Source organism: Poeciliopsis prolifica, unplaced genomic scaffold (genome assembly GCF_027474105.1).
Source record: "Poeciliopsis prolifica strain line A6 unplaced genomic scaffold, Auburn_PproV2 SCAFFOLD013, whole genome shotgun sequence".
Lineage (NCBI taxonomy): Eukaryota > Metazoa > Chordata > Actinopteri > Cyprinodontiformes > Poeciliidae > Poeciliopsis > Poeciliopsis prolifica.
The window spans coordinates 6,785,068-6,807,373 of record NW_026562388.1 but is presented as its reverse complement, the minus strand read 5'-3'; the positions used below and the strand labels follow the sequence as shown (position 1 = coordinate 6,807,373).

At 42.7% G+C, this 22,306-nt stretch overlaps 1 protein-coding gene across 1 annotated transcript; it reads right to left on the bottom strand.

The window, feature by feature from the left end:
• Positions 1-410: 410 nt before the first annotated feature.
• fosl2 (FOS like 2, AP-1 transcription factor subunit) lies at positions 411-8,439 on the bottom strand. Its single transcript, XM_055038581.1, has 4 exons — positions 7,746-8,439; positions 5,242-5,493; positions 5,043-5,150; positions 411-3,044 (listed from the first exon to the last, which is right to left on the bottom strand). Exons 1-4 carry the CDS (start codon positions 7,872-7,874, stop codon positions 2,493-2,495), a joined length of 1,041 nt encoding a protein of 346 aa, XP_054894556.1. The 5' UTR covers positions 7,875-8,439; the 3' UTR covers positions 411-2,492.
• Between the last annotated feature and the right edge of the window lie 13,867 nt (positions 8,440-22,306).

The window sequence follows — 22,306 nt, the reverse complement described above, 5'->3', positions numbered from 1 at the left end:
CACCTGAAGATTTCTATAATTTGAAGGTATTATGGAATTGCTAATGCTCATTCAGAATTTGTCGGATTGAGTCTTTTACCATGGAAAGCATCGGAACTGTTGTTTAGCACACACTAAACAAATCCAAGCTGAAATACACCTTTTTCTACAACATCTAATTCCAAATTTCTTTTATTCCATTTTATATTTTCAATTTCATGCACTTTATTTTTCACTCCATATTAAAGTAAAACATATATGTAGTTTGTATTTCTCAGAAAAGGAAAAGAATGGAAGTCCTGAGGAAAGCTTTGATTTTATTTTAAGCCTCATGTGACGTGTATTTATAATATTGCCATAATTAGCAAAAGTGACGGACCTAAATTAAATCTCAACATTGGGTGACCTGAACGAAAGCATGAAAACAGACGTTTCCAAGATGAAAATTATTTTTATTATTACTCTTTTAAATTAACAAACACTGCTATACATATTGCTGTTTTTATTCATTTTGAATCATTTTGAACAGTTAAAGCATTTGGGAAAAGAAAAAGAAGAAAAAAATTGTAGTTCAACAGGCGACAGACAGCAGATGACATGTACAGTAGAACATCTACAGTCGATGGCTTTCCTGTGTGTGTGGAGAGGGGGCTCCAGAGCACTCCGACATACAGACATTTAGACGGTTTTGGTTCTCAGATGTGTCCCTTTGTGCTATCCAGTCAAATTAAAGACCCCCGTTGATTTAAAACAGCCAGTCAAATTAAAATGACATCAAAAACAGCTGACCAGCTCTTTCTAAACGAGTAGCAGCAGCTTGGGTTGGCTTTAAAATGTAGCCTTCTGCATCCGGAATCATCTCATATTCTTGTCATCGGAAAAAGAAAAGGGATGTTTGGGTTTAAAACCCGTCAAGTTAAATTTGTATGGAATGTTTTGAGTGAACTAAATATATAGTAAATATCGCTGTTCTGTCAGTGCTTGATATCCCAAGCCCACTTCCCTTTAACATATACAGATGATGAACAAGAAGTTCTTCAAAGTGTTGGCTCTTTCACGTCAGACCAGCTGTAGAGAGAGTCTTCTTCATCCTATTCCTCGTCGTCTAAAGTACCTCCTGCACCCAGAAACCAGCCCGTCTGAGTTGGGTTTAAACATCTTTGTTGTACTAAAAGTGACGGCTTTACAAACACCATATAGCCTATACATATTTATATATATAAACAGGGTTGACATCATTTGGCAGCTGGCAACAATCTGGACCACCGTGGCTTTTGTTCAAGTTTGACCAAAAATCCCTCCTTCTATTTTAGACAAGGACTGATGAAACACAGGATTTACACGTGCCGAGAAAAAAAGCGGATTTGGCTTTTTGAAACCCGAGCGGCCCCTGAGAAGGCAGCGGCGGAACAAAAGGATGTTTATTTAGAGAACGAAGCGGAGGAGGGTTTTGTTCAAACTTTGTTTTTTTTCTTTTTCTTTGTTTTTCAAATGTCGGAGCAGAGAACGACTCACAACAATTAAATTAAATCTTTTTTTCTTTTTCTTTTTTTTTTCAAAGTACCACCTCTGCCACAGTCACTCGTCACGAACGACGGGGGTTCTACTAAAACACATGAGAGATAATCCCTGACATCAATGTAAATCACATACACTTTGTCCAAAAAAACAAAACAAAACAAACAAACAAAAAAAAGAAAACAGGGTTTAGATACAGAATCACCAAGGAAGAAAAAAAGCACATGATACTACTGCAAATTCAAGCCACTATGGCAAAAAAGAGAAAGTATTGAGGAGCTTGATGGCTCAAATTCTCTGTAATGCTGAGGTCACCCTGAGGTCACCTTGCAGATTTAAAGGAGAGGACAAGAAAATTCCACCAGCACAGGTCATAAATACACAGAGAGAGATGGAAATAACATGAGAAAGTGTGCACTCTGTCCTGAATTGAGTCATAAGTGTCTCAGAGGGGGGAAAAAAAGTCAAATGAGAGTCTCGGCCTCTCTGCAGAAATCCCAGCAGAATGCTGACCTCGCTTGGTGATTTGTTATAGATTGATCGGCAGAGTGCAAGCGTCGACCGCATGGCTTTTTAGGTGTTTTCAGAAAAATATATTAACAAGTCGCTCTCTGGATGGTTGTGTTTTTCTTTTTTCGTCGGAAATGTCAGTAAACAAATCAACACTCTGCAGTTGAAATGGTGAAGGGATGGCGGATGATTGCACACACGTTGATGGATACAAAAACGTTCACGCTGAAGAAGAAGAAGGAGAAGAAGAAGAAGAAGAAGAAGAAACGCGGCGTAGCCCTTACGGGTCTCCCCCTCCTCAACCTCCCTTGCCTCTCACCAGGAGGGGGAACCGGCTCACACGGTCAGCTTGGTCTGGACTTTTTCAATGTGCTTTAACGAGACCAGAGGGTCTCGGGATGGAGGGGCAGTGTGTCCTCATTGTTTTCAACCACAGTGTTTTTTTTCCCAGCTGGGCCTCGGCGCCCCGCCCCGCCCCGGCTGACTCAGAGCGCCAGGAGCGTGGGCGAGTTGAGGGAGTCAGAGGATTGGTCGCCGCTGCTGCTGCTGCGCCGGTGGGCTTTGGAGCAGGACTCGGAAGAGGGCGAGGGGCTCTCGGGCTCCATCATGTTGGGATAGGTGAATATGAGGTTTTGGGCGTTGGGCGTGGCGGCCGGGGTGGACGCCACCACCACCGGCGTATTGAGGCTGTCTCCGTCCGGGCAGTACATCCCACCGCTGATGCCGCCGCCTCCCAGGCAGATGGGCTTGATGACAGAGCGCTGAGGCTTGCCCGCCTCCTCCTCTATGTCCTCGGGCTCCTGCTTCACCACCACCTGGTTCATCTGCGCACGCGGGTTCAGGCTGGGGCGCATGGTGAGCTGCAGCGGGTTGCACTGCTGCTGCTGGTGGCTGGACTGCTGATGGCGCTCGTCGACGGGCAGCTTGCACACGGGGTTGTGGGCGACCAGCATGAACTCTAGCTTGTCTTTCTCCTTCTGCAGGCTCTCGATCTCCTTCTGCAGGTCTGCCTTCTCCTCCTCCAGCTTCTCAGTCTCCTGTTCGGAGGAAAGACGAGATCAGTTGGAATGTTAGGGCAGTGGCAAGAGCATGACAGGTCTGAGAAACTATGGACAAACTCTGATGTAAATACGACATAAACATAAAAAAATTAATATATTTTTAGACACACTGTTAAACTTTTAAATCCTTATGTGTTGAAAATCAAGTAATATCTCTTTACGTCTATATATATATGTTATACTAACATATAAGATTAATATTATATTCTGATACAAGAATATTACATTATGATGATTTTAATATAGTTCATATTTATAAATATATGATAATATATTCAAATAATATAATTATGTTGGGGCTTTTTATTGTGAAATTATTAGTTTTATTTTTCATTAAAAATTCTTTTGCAGTTTTTTCTATTGTAACATATTTTGTTCCTCTTCTGATCTACGTACATGTTTTTTTTTCCATCACTTTTTTGTTATAATGCCGTTTATCTTTTTATTATTGATATACATATTTTTTTAACTTGCTCCTTATATTTCAATATATATATTTGTTTACATTTTCAAAATATTCCACCCACGTGATTTATCGTCATTTTCCAGATTCCATGCTATTTATTTTGTCTATATTTTTGCTGCCTTGGTATATATTTATTTTTACACATATTTTATGAAAACATAATTATTTAAAGTACATTTACTTCTGATTTTTTTTTGGTTTATATTTTTATTTTTCCTTTTCTATGTTATTTATTCTATCACTGGTCCATATTTTCTGTTTTTATTTTTAAAAAGGTTTTTTTCTTTAGTTGTAGATTTCATTTAATTTTCTTTCATTCAGCCATTTATTTATCAAGACACTAAAAGCAAATATGTTTCATTCTTTTAATTTACATTTTTATCACAAGACCATTTTATTTTGTTGGTATTATCATATTGTTCTTGTGTTGTATTTCTTTTGGAAAATTTATAAACCTGTCATATTTGTTCTCCTTTTTCTTTCATTTTTATTTATTGATTTTTAAAAATTTGTTTCACTCACTTCGGTAATGAGCCACAGTCGCTCTCTAAGCAGAATGTCTACAGTTATTTCTGTCTGAATCTGACAGTGATCATACAGAAATGCCTGAGAGTGAAGGCAGTAATACGCAGCACACAGCAGACTGTGTTTTGTTCAGAGATTTGGAAACAAAACGATCATTAATCTGAACCAACTCTATTAATTCATTCAGCAGAGCCTCCAGGAGGTTTCTGTCATTTCCTAAAACGCCAAGAGAGGGCAGTGTTCGTCCGCTTCTGTTGTGGTTGATTTTTGTCAGGAGACCTCGGGACCAACACCATGCAACCTGTAAGTCGACTGTCTGAATATGAGCGTCACATTATGAATGTGTTGCTTGTGTATCTAGAGGATGTCCTCTCCTTTGGTCATTTTACACAGACATGTCAAATCAAAAGGACAAGAAAGGCGGAAACTACTGTAGGATGTCAGACCGACAGCGATTAAGCCGACATGCTGTCTGAGAACTTTGACTCATAGGCAAAGGTATCAGGAAGTCATTTGTGAAGTCTGACACAAGTCTTAAAGTAAACATTGCAGCTAAATTTAACTGGACAGCTTCTACTTTTGGATCAGTAAAAAATTTAATAAAAATACAAATTTGGTGTGATGGTTTCTGATTTTTTTGGAGTATGTCGTTCAAAATATTCCCTACAGCCACATCCACTACTCCAGGTTGTCTTCCTGTTTAATGGTCTGACAAGCTCAGCCTCTGTTTAATTCCACTAATTAGTCCATTTAGATGCCGTTACTGTCTGCCTACGAGACAGCCCAACCTCTGTCTGCAGCCGCCCGAGACAAAAAGCTTTTCAACGCCTGTCATCTCTTCAGCCAGAGCCAGCACTTAAAGAGTCAAACCAGTCCAGCGAGTTTGCAAAAGCAGGAGTGGAGTTCAGGATTTCATCAGAACGCCTGGATCGCACGTCTTCACAAATAACCCTGTGCACTGATCAGCTGGACGTGGTGCTCACCCCCTGCAGCATCTCCGTCAGCTCCCGCCTGCGGTTTCTACATTTGGCTGCGGCCAGCTTGTTCCTCTCCCGTCTCACCCTCCGCTTCTCTTCTTCCTCCGGGGTCAGCTGTGTGCAGAAGAGAAGAAACAGATGCGTTACATGAGCTGTCGGATCAATAGGCAGGGTGACTGCGATACAAAATTCTCAGACTCCTCACCTGTTCCTCCCTCTTGCGCCGTCTGAGGTCGCCAGTGGAGCGGATGACCCCGGGCCGGGCCAGTGTGTTGTGCGGCAGCAGGCTCGGCCCGTTGGTCAGGTGATGTCCATACGGGTGGGAGCGGGAGTACGGGTTGGACATGGAGGTGATGACGGTCGGCTGCACCATCCACTGCAGGTCTTGGCTGGTTGTGATTGCATTGATTGTAGGGATGAAGGCACTGTTGGAGCCAGGCATGTCAACCCTGTACTTCTGGAAAAAAGAAAAGAAAAAAAAGGAGAAGAAAAGAGAGAAAAAAGAGCGATGAATGGGTTTGAAAAACAGTCATCATATTCGGCCAAAACTCGTCTTCGCCTCTTAATCCTCTGAGCATCTCAGTGCATAAATTTGCTGGAAGCACCAACATGGGTGTTGCGTCCAACGCCTCCCACCATTATTAAATTCACACATTTCCCCCCCTGTTTAAAGGCTTATAGTAATGATTCAATCCACGTCGACTGTAACCCCCAGAGTGGAACGGTGACACATGCAGTGAATCATGTGGGAAAGCCCAAAGGTGTCCGGCACATCTCATTGTTCTACAAAAATCAGAATGAGACCAGAGGTAACGAAACATCTGCTCTGTGAAACGGGTCGGTTTGCTACCCATCTGGAAACTGAAGAAAGCATTAATTTGTGAAAAACTTTAGACCTAAAACAGGTGCCAGTTTCAGTTGTTTTTTTTTTCTTTGTCCACAGTTGCATCTCCAAGGGCATCCAAACAGGGTAATGTCCACCCCAAACCAAGCACTCCAAAGAATTTTTTTTTTCATTTTTTGTTTTTTTTTTAATGAACAAAAGAAACTGTTTGTCAACTAGATTAAAAACAAAGTTTTTATTATTTGCTGCTTTATTTATTTTTTCATCATCGTCCTTTTAATACCCAACTTTTGAGCAGCCTTCCAATATAACATGTAACAGCAGCGTACTAAAAGCTTTTTTTCCCCTGTGATGGTCCATTACACCAAGATAGTAATTTTAATCCTTTTCAAAGTTTTCTGAGTTCCTCCCCGTTTCACAATAAAATCCAAAAGAAGAAGCAGCAGGGGTTTCGTAGGGTGTCTGCGTTGAGTAAACACTTTTCTGAGCAGATCGCTGCTCCTCCACAGATGGCGGACCTGTCAGCTGCGCGTAAATTACGCACGTCCCCGGCTCCCCGCACCTTCCCGCCTCCACTTATTCCCGACTTTCCGTCGGATATCCCGGCAGTCTATTGCAACTTTGTTTATCACAATGACTCACTGTGTATGGGATTTGTCCAGCACGTGTGAACCAAGCTCAGTTCCAGTAAGAAAGGGTGGGGGGGAGCGGTCAGCTCGAACAAGCCGGGAATTCTTATCCAGAAATATGGCACGGAGAAGACAAAAAAAAAAAAAAATCCTGTTAAGTAATAAAACCAACATGGATGGATAAACTCGCTGCAGCAGAGGCGCAGACATTCCTTAGAGTCGTTATATGAAATGCTCGAGGCGTGATAAAAAAAAATATAGGCCCATATTCTATTGCTCCAATAAACAGAGACACAGGAGGTCATGTACTGGAAAACTGGCAGTGAGTGACTACAGGCTGAGAGATGCGGGCCAAAAGTCGTTTTACTGTAAGGTTGCGTGAGCCTGACGCCACTTTTCCACAGAAGTGCAGCAGACCTAAGAGGGAGGTGTGTGTGTGGGGGGAATAACATGCCTGGTCCTGGATTTTTTTTTTTCTACATATATTCCGAAGCGTTCAAGCACGTTGAGTTTGGGTTAATTTTCGCATCTCGTCGTCTTTGTTTTCTGAACGCCTCAGTGGATGGCATTTCCTCAGTGAGGAAGCGTTATGCAGGCGTTTGGTCGCTCTGTCCGTGCGAGCCGCTTCCGGCTGGAGGAAATGTGCCATGTGCGCCCGGAGAGCCCGTCGCATCCAATCAGACGGTCTGGCACATCAATATAATAATACAACGTTTCTGCAATATTTGATGAGCCGCAGTCACAATCAGCTGGGGGAAAAAAAAGAGAGAAAAGAAAAAAAAAGCGCTGCTTCTGTAGAGCGTGTTTGCCTGAATTTCACTCGGCTCCACACATGCCTGTTGCATCCAGAACACGCTTTATCTCCGATCAGCTCAGTCTGTCGGCTCTTCGGGGTTAAAATGCGTAAAAGGAACGCATCTCAAACCAGCTGGACGACACAAAGAAGGCCACAGATTTACAGACAGACAGGACTTGCACGTCAGCTGGAAATCACGGGCTTTGAATCCATGGCAGTTTGAACTGAACAGCAATCATCAAATCGTACGAAACGCTCTGTGCTAAATAATAAATGCTTCGTCTGCGTGCGTAAAATCCAGAATTTTTTTCGCCGGCAAACGTGCGCGTTGGTCACATTTTAAAAAACACATTCGTCCATTAACAGGGCTATTTGTTTCCTACAAACTCATAATGCGTTCCTAGAGGTTTCTGCGCCTGCAGCCGGTCCGTGTGTCTCACCTGGTAGTTTGAGGTAGAGATCGGACTCCCGATCGTGCTGCTGCCGCTTGTGAAGGACTCTGGCTGGGCCGGAGAGGTGCTGCTGCCGCGGGACGAGGTGTCGTAGTTCCCGGAGTAGTCCTGGTACATGATCCGGGACAGAGGAAGATTTCAGGGGACTAGTTAAAGCTCTGGAGCTTTTTTTTTTTCTTCTTCTTCTTTTTTTCTTCCTTATTTCTCCCCCCTCTCTCTCAGACACACAATTCCCCCGCAGTAAAAGAAAAAAAGGCACCAGCAAGAAAATAAATAAAAAAATCCTCTGATTGGAGATGTTCAGGAATCCAAGAACGAGTTACCAAAGTGCAATGATGACACCTGATCTAAAACATCTTACAGGTATTGCAGGTGTCAGGTAGCCCTGTGAGGAAAGTATTTTCTGTTGTGCTTTCAGGTAGACCAGGCTATCAGAGATCCTCTCAGGTGCGCAAAACTTCAGCCTGAAGTCAACAGTCAGTGTGACTCAGGCAGGTTTTTAATCTTCTGAATATTTTTCCGCCGCCTTGCCTACTTACTCTGCTCTCTCTCTCTGTTTCTCTCTCTCTCTCTCTTTTCTCTGTGTGTCGCTCACGGAACACTTCGAACTTTTTTTTCTTTCTTCTTCTTCTTTCCCTTTTCACCCCACTTCCTAGAGATGACTCACTTCAATGGCACTAAGAAGAAGCGCGACGGCTTTTCAACACCAACGAAACGTCCGACGTCACGGCGGGGCGTGGCAAACGTCCAGCAGGGGGAGGAGTTCGCTCCTCCAGCGTCGTTGGATCGCAGCGCACAGAGCGCAGAGCTCGCTTCTCCCCCGGTGGACACCGGAGACCAAAGATTCAAAACGTGGTTTACAGTTGAAGCGGGTTTTATTTTCCTTTTTTTTTTTTTTATTTATTTTTGGTATCGGCGGACGTCAGCGATCCGCTGTGGACTTCACCGGTTTTGTCTCGCTTTCTTCGGCCCATTGACGCATGTTTCCTAAAATGGGCAGTTGCGTCAGCGAGCGCGTGTGGGTTTCCTTGGTAAAAAAGAAAAAGCGTCAGACACTGGAGGGATTCCCTCCCCTTCATCTTGCAGCCCGCCGGACCCAGAGCGCTCAGAAAAGCGCTGCGGCCGCCCGGGCTCCGGTGTCGGTCACCAAGCAGGGAAAACATTCAGACCGTGGGAGGTTTAGAGGCACTTTGAGGTCCCAGCTGTCTGGATGAGCCGACACTGACAGGGGCGTCACTAGAACGATTTGAGAGAGGCGATATCAATAAACATTAAGTGCGATCACCTTGGATTGGTGTCGAGATATCTGTGTCACAATGTAAAACTTGTGCTTTATAAAGATTTTAAAAACTGAAATATGTCAGTTTGAGTGTATGTTGGTTTTACTCCACTCCAGCATCTAAAGTCCCTGCTTGTTTCATTCTATTGGTAAATCTTCTGAAGGCTGTTTTGTGCGTGTGTGTGCGTGTGTGAAGGCAATACCAAGTTCACCCAGTTGGAAAAACAAATGTTATTAAACACAGATAGATAGATCAGTGGAAAGACTGAGTTTGAACCTTCCCAAAGAAATCAAACATTTACATACATTTACATAACCACAAATATTGTGGGTTTATTTTAATCAAAGGCAGAAGACCTGCTCAAAATCCCCTCCAAATAAACACTTTAACTAAGATTTCTAACTAGCTGAGCCCCCATCCAAGCGATATGACCTGCACAGAGTGGTGGTGTACCCATGAAGCACAGAAATCAGTTGTATCCCTTTAAGAGAGTACTCAGCTTATTATGTGTGAGAAAGGCACCTGTTACAGAATCGGGCTGTTTCATTTGAACCGCTCCTTTTCATCACCTGGGGCAAGTCCGGAGACCTGTCAGAGGTTGCCAGGGATCCTTGTAAGACTAGACCATCAGCAAGACTCTCGGTGAGAGAAGAAAACACTTCTGGGGCGATATGTTTGAAGTAGAAGTAAAAGATAATGGTCACTCTTACTGTGGAGTGTGTGCAGAATCTCACCTCATAGAATAAGGGTGATTTTGAGAAAATCAAACTAGAATTAAATGCAAGAAGATTGTTAATGATATGAAGGGAGCTGTGACCACTGCCACAGGAAAATCCATTGGTAAAGCTTCTCAGAACAATTGAGAAGGAAGAGGCAGGTTTAATTGCCTGTTACTGTTGGGGGGAGGAGAGCTTTCTTGCTTATACTTTAGGCTGGCTCCGATTGAACATACAATTTTAGAGTCACAATTGTGTTTTTTGTGCAAAGTCTCTAAGTCCCATTGTACGTAATTAGGAGAGAGCGGTCAGATTCAACACGGCGGCACTGATTAGGTCAACGCAACAAACGTTGGAGCTGAATCTCTGTGAAATGTGGGCTAATTGTAATTCGGACGCACCTCATGAACAAGGGCACGGCGCCCAGAATGTGACACGTTCCGCAATATAAAATGTCCTATTAAGTGTAATCCAATCTGCTACGGTTCCTATTTTAATCTGCATCAACACAGCTGGGTGTTCTGAGCTCCCAAAGCTCCTTGCAGCATCAATGTTTGCCAGAAACACTCGTCCCGGTGAAAAAGTTTATCTACTTACTAATTTATTTTCAAACTAGAGGAGAAGGGGGAGGTGGGGGGTGATGGTCGTGGCAAAACTGATCAATGCTTAAATACAGTCCAGATTACTTTTTATTTGACCCGTTTCTTACATGTACTGCTTGGTCATTGTTGAATTCAACACATCTGGTAACACAAAATGAGCTGAATTGACTGAAACAGTGCATTAGTACACTGAAAAGTTGATTTAGATCAGTAATTCAAATCACAAAGCTAATTGCATACAATTTGATCAATTTAATTTATTTTGTACATATATATGTGCATTTTGCTTTGGTAAGTTATTGTCCAGGAGATAGTCTCATGAAAGGCATTTTCTCCAAAACTGAATCTTGGGATTTCACAAGCTGCAACACAGAAATGCAACACGCTGCGTTACCTGTTGGATCCATTTTAGTGACACATTTGTGTTCAGGGCCACTTAAATAAATGTACCTTTTCATCGCATTGCAATTCACTGAGGTGCCTCTGCACCTCTGCTCAGGATCAAATGATTAATAGAGGATATTTCTTGACCACTGGCAGTTCAGAACACAAACATTTCAGTTGTCATACTGCAGCCCTGCAATATGTGAACCCTTGGCAGACTCACTGCAAGTCCTTTTTTCGCTGCATTAGCTTTTGAGTTGCGCTGCCTGGATGTGCTGCTGTTCCCAGGAGCAGAAAGCGTGCAGATGTTTCATACATCTCTATTTGAGTGATATTAATTTATGATGAATGCTTAGCCTGTAATATGCCAGCGGCGCAGCTTTTTGAACGGGAGCAGTGTTGCTAAGCGACACAGTTTCTGCTAAATTGCTGGAGGGGAATCTAATCAGCCATAGTCCTATAATAATTAATGCCTTAAATATCATCTGAGCTGCTGCTGGCGGCAAAACGCGGTCTGATGTGTTGACAGCTCCCGATAAGAGTCCAAATCTTAGGTTCAAGTGAACATAAAAAAAACAGAGGCGAGAATACATCAGACTGTGAAGGTCCTGTCTGTGGGGTCACGGTCAGGTGAGGGTGAAGACCGTGGGTCAGTGCGAGTGCATTGAGGTCAGCCGATGCGCAGTTTGCGCGCCACTGACGCGTCGATGTCCAGCCATCACACATCAGAAGGAATCAGGTGCGGAGAACATCTCCTGTAGGAATTATAACCAGCTGTCAGACTGCAACACAAGAGGCTTACCGAGCCGCGAGACGGAGGCTCGTGACGCAAGATGGCTCGTTCCTAATCACGGGGTATCACGTGATAAATCTCAACCTGAAAAGTAAAGGCCAGTCTTTGTCTTGGAAGTTAAAAGCCAGTAACATTGGACTATAAGTAACCAAAAATGAAGTTTTGGTCTGGATTAACAAGATGGAGACAATTTCTTACAGTTTCTGTATGGAAACAATTTTGTGGTTGTAATTTAACAAAAAAGGTCAAGGTCAATAGATTTCAAGGCTTGACATCAGCAAACCATTCAGTGACTGAAGAGCCAAGTCTTTCTTTTCTTTTTTTAAGAAGAAAAATGTCTTTCATTTATAGCAGCAGCTCATATTTTGGTCTCATATGACATTTAAATTGATAAAAATCAGTTTTCTTCCGCATTCTTTTCTAGTAGAAGCCTTTAAATGAAGCAGGTTCCTCGAAATCGAGAGTTGCTGCTGAATATTTAGCCCCATTTTCTTTACATTACAAGCACTAATGTCACACTGGTGCTTTGAAATAACGACTATGCAGATTTTGACAATACAACGATGTGAAAGCAGATGCAATTGAGATGAGTTTTCTGCGTTTGAGCAAGAATCCAAGCTGCTTCTGCAAAATTAGAAGCATCCGGGATGGATTTCCGACCCCTGATTCACTTTATTACTAAACATTACTGAAACAGATTAATGTTTGTGTTCACTTATTTTTTATTTTTTTGCCCTTGCATTCTTTTGCTCTCTTTTGCCTGTTGCGTCATTCACCTGTCATGCAGTAAAACCTTAGCCTGGATAATACTCAGCGCGATCAGCATGGCTTATCTCTCAGCTCAGGTGCTGCCAGTGGACATACGTAGGCACCGAAGTGCTGACTCAGACTGAGGAGACTGGGTTAAAGAGCAATCAGCATGACTGACAACTGGGTTTATTATCATGTGACTGGCCCGTTCACACACTTAATGCGCCGTTTTATTATGCAATGACACAAAGAAACGGTGAAACGTGTCTGCAGCAAAAAGAGGGGTGAATCTAGAATCGAACGAGGGATTTTTTTCTGTTTGTTTGTTTGCGTTAGACTCACACGCTGCATCTCATCTCGGTATTTTGTGCAGTTCTGACTTTAAAACAAAAATCCAGTGACAGACTGTGCAGCAGCGTGGCTTTTAAAAGTGGCTGCTGTGAATTAACGCAACCCTCCTTCAGCGGTTTCATTTACCCGTTGCCTTGGTGACAGATGCAGTTCAGTCAACTTTAGCAAATCAAAAGGGATAATGTGAAGGTCCATGACCTCCAGAGAGCACGACTGTAGAAAGAGGAATATTTGTCGAATCTGTTGCCCTGCAGTTTTTTCAGTCGCAGGAAAAAAATTGGATCATGTGTCCTTTAAGACTCATCAGGTTTTTCTAAAAGATTAAATGATGCATCTGTTGTCTACTTCACCTACAAAGTTGTTTGAGAACTTCCAGTTTTGATTGGATATTTACATTAGATATGCAAGTACCCAGTAAAACGGAACAATCTGCTGTTTGTGGTGTGCATATATTCGGTTATAGATTATGTAAGAGGTTCCATTCCATTAATATTAGTCAGGGTTAAAAGAAGGAGATAGGTTTTCCTGTAGGGCTGAGATGTGTTGCAACCTGAAACCTGCCTACGCATCGCTCCATCTGGATGCAGAGATGACGCTCCCTTTTACTGTAAACAAATGGTTAACCTTCTTTTCATGAAACAAGTCATTGTCCCCTTTACCTAAAAGCAGATCTGCAACTAGAAGGAGAAGTTTTGGTTTTGCCGCTCCGCTGTCTGACTTCAACTTTGTCGTAAGGGAAGTTTTTTATTTTAGCCTACAACCCCTGTTTGATCAGGTGAACCACCTGCCCTGATGCCCAAACGCTTCCAATCAACACACTTGAGTGACTCTTGACAGTAACTTTAAGGTATCAGTTCCTGATACAATGGAAGGAAGTGCGTCACAGGAACGCTGAAGCTCGAGACAAAGAAGAACGGAACACAACTCGGGGCACAAACAGCTCAGAGTAAGAAGGGGAAGTGTTGTTGGAGCGTGTAGTGGAAGAAGTGAACAAATGGCAGGGTCTGAGAGAAGAAAGCGCACGAGTGGTCGGGGGACTTCAGCCACCTGCAGCTCACAAACAAGCAGGACCCTGACGTTTCTTCCACTTTTACTGGACGGCTTGTTTTTGACGAAGGAAAGCAAAATTTCCCCCTCCGCTTCCACCTCGGTGCAAGAAACAGAAGAGTGTTGGCTGCCTGACAAAAGTGGGCTTATTATTATGTTTTGGTCCTCCTGCGAGTTGTTTTCCTCGTCGCTGGCCCAAAACAGTCAAATCAAATAACACTGGAGTGGCGCTCGGTGAGAGCAGCAACAGTTCTCTCACAATGGGCCAGTTTATCTTCGTCTGTCAACAAGGTTGTCAGTAATTTATGAGCACACGGGTTTGAGAGCAGACTCTGGGTTGTGCAGTCTGGAATGTTAATGGGTTTTTTGTTGAGAAGTCCTGCTGTTGTTGACCTTAGCCAACAAACATATGCAGCTGAAAGCCAACACATACATACAGCGTATGTATGTGTTGCACATTGGATGTATTGTATGTAAATAATGCCTGATAATCTTTTGTCTCACTGTCTGACATTAAATCTGACCAAACTGCACCTTTTTCAGCTCAGCTGTGCATCATCAAAATTACTTGTATTTGCAACAAGCCAAAATTTTGGAAAACAAGATGATGAACAATGTCATGACTTCCTTAGCTCCTGATAGGTTTATTCGCAACATCTGAGTGAAATGAAAGCACACCTGTGGACACATCTTAAGGAAATGCCTCAAATGCAATACTTCCTCGTATGACATCATGGAAAACTCAAAAGAAATCATTCAAGATATCAGGAAGAGAATTGCGGACTTCAACACTTTGTAGCCTACTGTATATGTCCATTCATTATACAGTTCTACAAGTGTGAACCGAATGAATCAATCCTCCGCAGAGACATTCATTTTTGGAAATTCACAGCAGGCAAGGTGGCTGAAATGTCTTACTCAAGGGTAGAACAAATGAAGCGAATGACGTGGGGATTGAACCAGCAACCCGCCGATATAGCAGTGCAAACTTCTGCCACCATCCCCCATTAAAATTAAAAGCAAAGTTACAAAATGAGAAAAAAACAATTTAAGGAATATGAATACTTGCTTAGCTCCATTGTACAGGACGGGAAATAAGAAGGCAGAGAGAAGGGGAAGACATGCAGCAAATAGCTCGGGACAAAGTTGTTGATGACAACAGCCTCTGCGCCTGGTGGATGCTCTATACCAACTATGGCGCCCAGCGTGCCAGACATGAATACTTTTGCCGGTTACTGTACTTTCTGCTTCTCTAATAACAGCTGTTTGTGATACAGCTGCAGTCCATTTTTGCAAGTCACTACAATAAAGTACAGCCACTTAAATCATAATTGTCATGCAATCTAAAATGGTCGCAACGATGATTGCAACCATTTTTCAGCTAAAACAACGTCAATCTTCTCAGATTTCGGTGCAGCTCCTTGTGTATCCTGCTGCTGTTTATTTATACAACACATAACTCAGAGCATTCAGCACAATTATGAAGTGCTGTTGCTCTCAGGTCGTGATTAAAATGCAAGACCAGCTTGCTGCCCCCACCTCCATCTGAGTCCTTCATACAGGACGCATTATGGCGAACACAACCATTTATGTTTCGGTCTGAAGCTTTACATCTGAAATGGTTCAGCTGTTCAGCTGCTCAGTCTTTGTTTATGATGCTATTTTGTTGTCTGTGAAAATACTTCCCAGAAGTCTCCTGTTGAACTAAAACTGTGGGTGGTAAAGAGACTGTGTTTGCTTTGGATTATCACCTGAGGATGACTTAGTTTCAGAGCTTTTGATCCGTTCTGCTAACTGTCTGCACATTTATTCCCAAAGCCAGGAAATACTTGCAAATCACGTTCCCTGCCTCTGAAAATTGTCCCAGGAAGTGGTGGCAGTGTTTGGAAACCTTCCCTGTTCTGATGCTTCTTACAGGAAGATTACTTGTGGCACGTTTTACATGCAATCGTGCATCTGGTTACGGAAACATAAAAAGATGTGTGGTAGCTCTAAGTGGATTTGTGTCACTTTCCGACACTTCTCTTCACTGCTAAATAGGCTTCATTGTTTTAACTGTTGAGTTGAGTAATTGTTCTGGAAGACTGATGGTTTCTTTGATGAGCTCTTAAACCCTCTCACTGCTAATTTTTGGAAATGTGCACTTCCAAAACCAGAAACACACAGTCGTTTCACTGTTGCTGTGCTCCTCCATAACACACCTTTAAAAGTCTGCCCATAAACACTGTTTTTACTTTAAAAAATGGGCTTGAATAAAAGACCTAATCTTTTTTAAAGCATTAATGTTTCCTTACTTTTTAAGGTGAAGCTCAATGATCAAACCAAACCTAGAAAAGGAGCACAGTAGTCGTTTCTTTCTCATATACTAGATGAGATTTTTGTCTTTTACTACCTACTTAATGCTTGAAGTCGACCAGAGTTTGGTTTTAGTTTGTTTCTCCACCTGGTCTGCTGGTTCAAGGTCAGATTGTGATCATGCTGGAAAACACAAGAAAACTCTAGATTGTTGTATGAAGTTGCTCCTGGAAGGAGATTCGACCCAACTCTCTCTTCATGGCAACGCTTTCAGGCAGAAACTGGTGGAAACCAACACTGATGAGAAACAACCCCACATGGATCACGTTTGAACCACTCTGGATGGCTCCTATCATTTCTTCTTTTGCACATTTCTGTCCATTCATGAACATCCCACGGATCTTCTTGCTGCCCTTCTCATTCACACGTCCATTGTCCCAAAAAAATGATGGCCTCACTGTGTTGCCAATGTTGAACAAGCTCTGTACTGGCGGCGTCACATTTCTGTAGTCAGAATACCTCCCCAGAGCAGGCGCCAACCTGTATGCTTTCTGGACTCGCTTCTTTCTGAAGCTGAACAGAACATGTTGAAGTTCTTTATGATGCAGAAGACTATTTTTAGCTGCAATTCTCACAGAAGATGCGTCCTGCATCTGAGGCTTTTTGATAAAAAGGGATGGTGGCTGCAAACAAGTAACCAATGGTAACATAAGACAACAATGGTTATGAATACTCCTGCCCTTCCTTTATTACAACAGGGTTATTGAAACAGTAATTTCAACTGAAATCTTACAGTTTCACCTGCACTAATGATACCGAAGATTAATTTGTGCAAAAATACAGTAGCAATTGCTTTCCTGTGTAGTTATTTTAAAGATAACAAATCTCTGTAATTTTGCACAGTAATTGAAAATGAATGTGAGGCGGCAGCGGATGATTTTCTTCAATAGGGAAAAAGAACTGACTGGCAGATCGATGGAGCTAAAAACAGAAATCCTGGATGAAAAGATGGAATCGTCAAGGTTGGGCCCAACTGTGAAGCACTTTTCAGATTTTTATTTGTAAAATAATTTAAAACAATGTTTCTTTCCCCCTGAAAATTATGCACTACTTTGTGTTGATGTGGTACAAAGTCCCAATGAAATGCGCTTCTTAAACCTTCTATGGTTTTCTGAATGTGTTTGAAAATGTGGTGCAACCCTAATGCATGATTGTTTTGACAATATGACATGAAAAAAAATATATAGTGCAAACCATAAAAGCATTAATGTCTCCTTACTTTTTAAGGTGAAGCTCAACGATCAAACCAAACCTAGAAAAGGAGCACAGTGGCTGATCTTCTTGCGGGGGTTCTTCCTCCTCCGGTGCGTCCATTCCTTCCAGCTCAATGGAGGCTTAATGTGAGTGTTGAAAAGTGGAAAATTTAATTAGGCTGCCAAAGGGGGTTTATGTCACTTGGCACGAGCTGTCTCCATCGTCCTCCCCCTTTTCCCCCATTATCACTCCCTCTCCTCTGCTCTCGGCCTTTGCTGTTCTTCTTCAGCTGCAGCAACCTTCTTGTTTGCACTCCTTCTTGTACTTTTAGCCGATCCTCCGGGACATGACCCACCAGGCCAAAGAGGCAGACGGAGGTCAACAGTTTAGTGCAGAACGGAGCGGGTGTGAACTGATGTGTGGATACACTGAAGCAGCAAGGTTGCTTCTCGTGACATAATTACTGCCAAAGTGTCACCACTTCGGCTTAGATCGGTCCTCATATCTAGCGTTGAACCTTTAAGCAAAACTAAAATGTGACAACGTTATTCAAGACGCGATCACGTGGTTGCAGCAGACTGTGGAGAAGTTTCACAGGTGCTCTCATGGTTTTGGATCATAAAGAAGCATTTTTTTTTACTTAAATACCTTTTTTGTGTCTATGTTTACATCAGGTGTGGCTGGATCAGTGTCCCAGGAGCAAATACCTGCTCTCAGGCCTGTTTTTGTCCCCACCCATCACGCACACACACAAACACACACCAACAATCCACCCTTCTGCACACTTTTCTGTTCTGAACACTGTGTTACATTCTTCAAGATTCTCAAACCTGCTTCTTTCAGAGACTCTGCTTTGGACGATTCTGCTGCCATTTATCAGAGAGTACATGTGCTTCATTATGATAGAATATTTCAATCCATCTGTTGCATAAACACATGGATGCCAAAATGCCAAAATGGAGGGGGTGACGACTTGCTCTGCTGTGTTTAGTAATAGATGAGCACAGGCTGCACCTGTAACAATTTCATTAGAAATTCATTCTGATTTAAAGTTTCAATTAAAAGTAGCCATGGATTCAAACAGAATGTTCCCAGTTAAACAATGTTTCTTTATTACATGCAGTTAAAACCAGATACTTGTACTGCAAACCAAGGCACACAATCATTTTTACAGTGTCAGACATTAAAATGAAGTTATTTCTTTTGCTTTGGTGGAATTCTTTTTCAAATTAAAACTTAATTCAAACATTATCCTTCCACTAGGTTCGCATAATGACTGACAAAATATTTCCTTAGCATGTCACCCAGTGAAACACTCACTGTTGGGACAGTGGTCTCAGGCTCTCAAGCTTCTTTTATTCTTCAAATGTACCAATGGTCCGTGAGGCCAAATTGTTCATCTTTACTGTAGTTTCATAATAACACACCTCAAAGTGTATTTGTAATCTGTAGCATTTTATTTTGCAATAGGTGTAACACTGTCTTCCTCTCTCGCTGGCCTTGCAGCTCGTATCTTTAGACTCATCTCACTGTGGATAATGACACTCTGCATCCGCTCGTTTGCTTTTGTTCTTGGGCAGAAATCGCTTGAGAAAGGATATGACAAACGGGGTAATTTGTAGGCAAACACCAAAAGAACATTTGAAAGAAAAAAAAAAAAAGCCAAACTACAACCATTATTAGCTGCCTAAGAGGTCAGTGCAACCTCTTGCACACAGGTATATGTGTGCAGACTGTCTCCCTACAATCCTACATAAGGTCTAAAACTGGAAGTGGCGACAGGCAGATCCTTTCCTTTGTCATTTAGATGGAAGGATGGTCAGAAGCGCTCTGGTACGTCCAGCTGGAATCGGAGGTGTTGCTATGGAGATAGTCATAAGACGAGACAGCAGTCTCTCACTTGCGGCTTTAAATGCTGCATAGTTGCAACTGTAAATAATCCATCCTGTTATACAAGGGATAAACATTAGAGGGACGAAGCGGTGGCTGTTTCCTACAGGTCAGCTCAAAGCTGTGCTCTGCTAGCGGCTCAGCTGCCCAGCCTCCACCTTCAGGGACTCTGCATTTCATGCATCTTTTTTATTTTATTTTTTTTGACTAACATGGCTGCCGTCCAGTCTCCCTCTTTCTTAATAAACGATCCACCAACCGCCATACGTCATGAAGGTCATCTTTATCTCCTGAAGAAAATGTCCATTCTAGGAATTTCCTGAAACTTGAGAACATGCAACACCATTCTTGGAATAGATGAAAATAAGGTTTTTGCATGATTGCCTGAATCCTAACTCAGAAAATAATGCTGGGAGCTTTGCTTTGAGTCATCCCAACAAAACATGTAAAGATCACCCTCAGAAGAAAATGAGAATATTTCCACTTTAACTTTAACAGGTGAAGGAGCAAAGCAGATGGCAGTGCTGGAAAATGAAAAATTAAAAAAACTAAATGTGAAGTCTGATGATGAAATATTTCTTCTTGAGTAAAGAGCAATAGCTCTTCAATAACTGGAATTGCTAACGACTCTTTCGGACACTCACTTTGTGCGAATCAGCAATTCGTCACATGGCAGCATCACATTTTGTCAGCCTCAAACTAAAAACTTTCCCTTAACTCGTCAGGAAACATCCTCATTCTTTCTGCACTCTCCTAACTTATGGCTATTTATTTTTCCAAGGGAGGAGGCGGTTGGGGAGGAGGAAGGGAAGCGGGGAGTCTTGTCACATTACATGTACCTGTCTGCGTGCATCTTCACTTGCAGCTGTCATCCCACCTGACAGGTCTATCAGTGTCCACGGCTGATCGGAACGCGTCCCTCAGCCTGACAGGCTGAACCGACAGCGCCGAGATCCAGACTGACAGCTCTCCAGGTAGGCGGGGGGTGAGGAAGGGAGAGATGGGAGAAGGAAGCCATAGAGTAGGGGGAGCAAAATGGTAAATGGCCTGTATTTGTATGACGCTTCATCAAGTCCGAGGACTCCAAAGCATGTGATGCCACGGAAAGTGATTCACCCGTCCATACACATATTCACATGCTGTACAGTAACACTGGAATGCATGTGTAGACGTCTTTACTTGTTCCACTATTTGTAGCGTTAAAGACCTGTTTGGAAACAGACTGGAGATCTAGGAACATTATTTGTAAATGACAAAGGCAAATATTGGTTCTTAGGAAAAAGATTCACATTTGTTAGAACTAAATGTTTTCACATCTTTAGCTGAATTATCTTAAATCTCCATTTGCCGCTGTTAGTGTCAAGTCTTGTTGCTCACAATTCTACAGGCTTGGGATATTTGTTTTGGAGTGTTTTCTTCTTTTGCAGATCCTTGGATCAAGCTCAGACAAACCGGGCAGAGCCAGGATCTTTTAAGTTTGTTCAGAAAGCATCACATGGAATCCAGATGCACCTGAGAAACATTTGTGTGATAATAAAGGATGCAAGTTTGTATGTATTGTTCCACTTGCCATTGTGCTCGATTATTTAGATCTTCTTAAACAAAATAGTGCTCAAATTTTGATTCACTATCACTCAAAATGTGGAACACGTCGATTGTTTCTGGTCCTGTAAATTAGAGCATTCAAATGCTTCAAGCTCATCAAAGATCTTAAAGCTAATTTCACAAAATTATCTGCTTAGATGTGCATACCCAATCCACATCTTCCAGTAAAGAAGCCTGTTTTGGCCGAGAGTCTGCAGAGGAAACACACTGTGCCGGTTTCAGTATTTCTCAATAAAATTGTCATCTTCTGTGACGATCATGCACACTTAAGTGAAGCCAAACAGCTCGCTTGAGGAGCTGTATTCTAGAGAAAATCAAACACCTGCAGGAAGTGCTTTAGTTAAGGTTTAAACCAAGTGTCAATGATTGCACCCACAGGGGATGGAATAAAGAGAGTCCCCTCCCCAGTTTGAAGAAAATCTCTCTTTATCTTGTCAGGGGCCATCGGAAACAAGCTCCTTCCCGTAAAACGAGACAAAACGGGAAAACCTAAAAGCTCCTGGGCGAAGACTCATCTGATCAGCTTAGCTACGCTCTCCTGGCGTCTCATGTATGAGGAGTAATTAGCAATTAACAAGCAGGGTTTAACTGGATACAGTTATTAACCAAAGGTTTGAGCAAGGAGAGGTGTTTGACACGGGACTGCAGCATTTCCTCAAGTTTGATAACAAAAAAAAAAGAAAAAAAGTAGAGTGAGGAAGCAGTAATTCTTTTTTTTTCTGAATTCCTAGATCAAACAGGCTGCAACAAAGGCCTCAAAATCCCCCCTTCACTCTCCTCCTCCTGCTCTTTTTCCAAAATTAGTTAAGCCTTTCAGCTCCATCATCCCCGACACGGCTTGCATCAACAACCCTACGCTGCTCTGCAAATGCCGCACACGGCTCCTGAAATCCACCCTACCCTTTTCGAAACATGCTGGAGATCAGGAGCAAGCCGCGAGAAACGGGGAAAACTTTCAACACGCTGCACTGCGAGGCCCCCAGCAGTCTGTCTTTTCTATGGGTGGAGACGTTGCAGAAAGGAAGAGAGACGCAGAGGAAGAACGACAGATCGAGAGAGTCGGAGAGCAGTGACACGAGAGGGGAAGTAAACTCCATTAAGGCGCCTGTCCACCTTCGCTGACACATTTGGGCCTTTTGGACGTTTCTCGTCTCCCTCAGATTAGCTCACTCTTGCGGCCGTTTGTCATCTCTCAGGGGGATGATTCAGGATTTTCAGTCACTTTCACAGTCGCTCACTTCATATGTTTGTGTTTCTCAAAAGTTTCCCGTGACTCCGCTGACTTCTGGGATGAAGTGGGAAGGGTGAAGCTGGGTTTTTGAGTGATCCTGTTTTGCACACTTGTCATTTCCCGAAGGCTGGCAGGTCCTTAGTGCCTGCAAGCATCATGCTTACGGGTTTGTCACCTCTAAGTTAATCTAATGTAAATATTCATGCTTCCAGGACACCTTTTTCTGAACAAAGGTGAAACTCCATCAGGAAAATACGACAACTGAATTTACATTTGGGAGTCCAATAAGTTTCATGGAACAAAAACCATTGTCTCATCAATTTGATCACCCTATGTCCGAAGATTCCCCGA

Coding starts and splice junctions, on each gene's coding strand:
- fosl2 (XM_055038581.1), bottom strand. CDS start 7,874: ATGTACCAGGACTACTCCGGGAACTACGACACCTCGTCCCGCGGCAGC. Junction 5,151..5,241: donor GGCGCAAGAGGGAGGAACAG/GTGAGGAGTCTG, acceptor TTCTGCACACAG/CTGACCCCGGAGGAAGAAGA. Junction 3,045..5,042: donor TGACGGAGATGCTGCAGGGG/GTGAGCACCACG, acceptor TCCTCCGAACAG/GAGACTGAGAAGCTGGAGGA.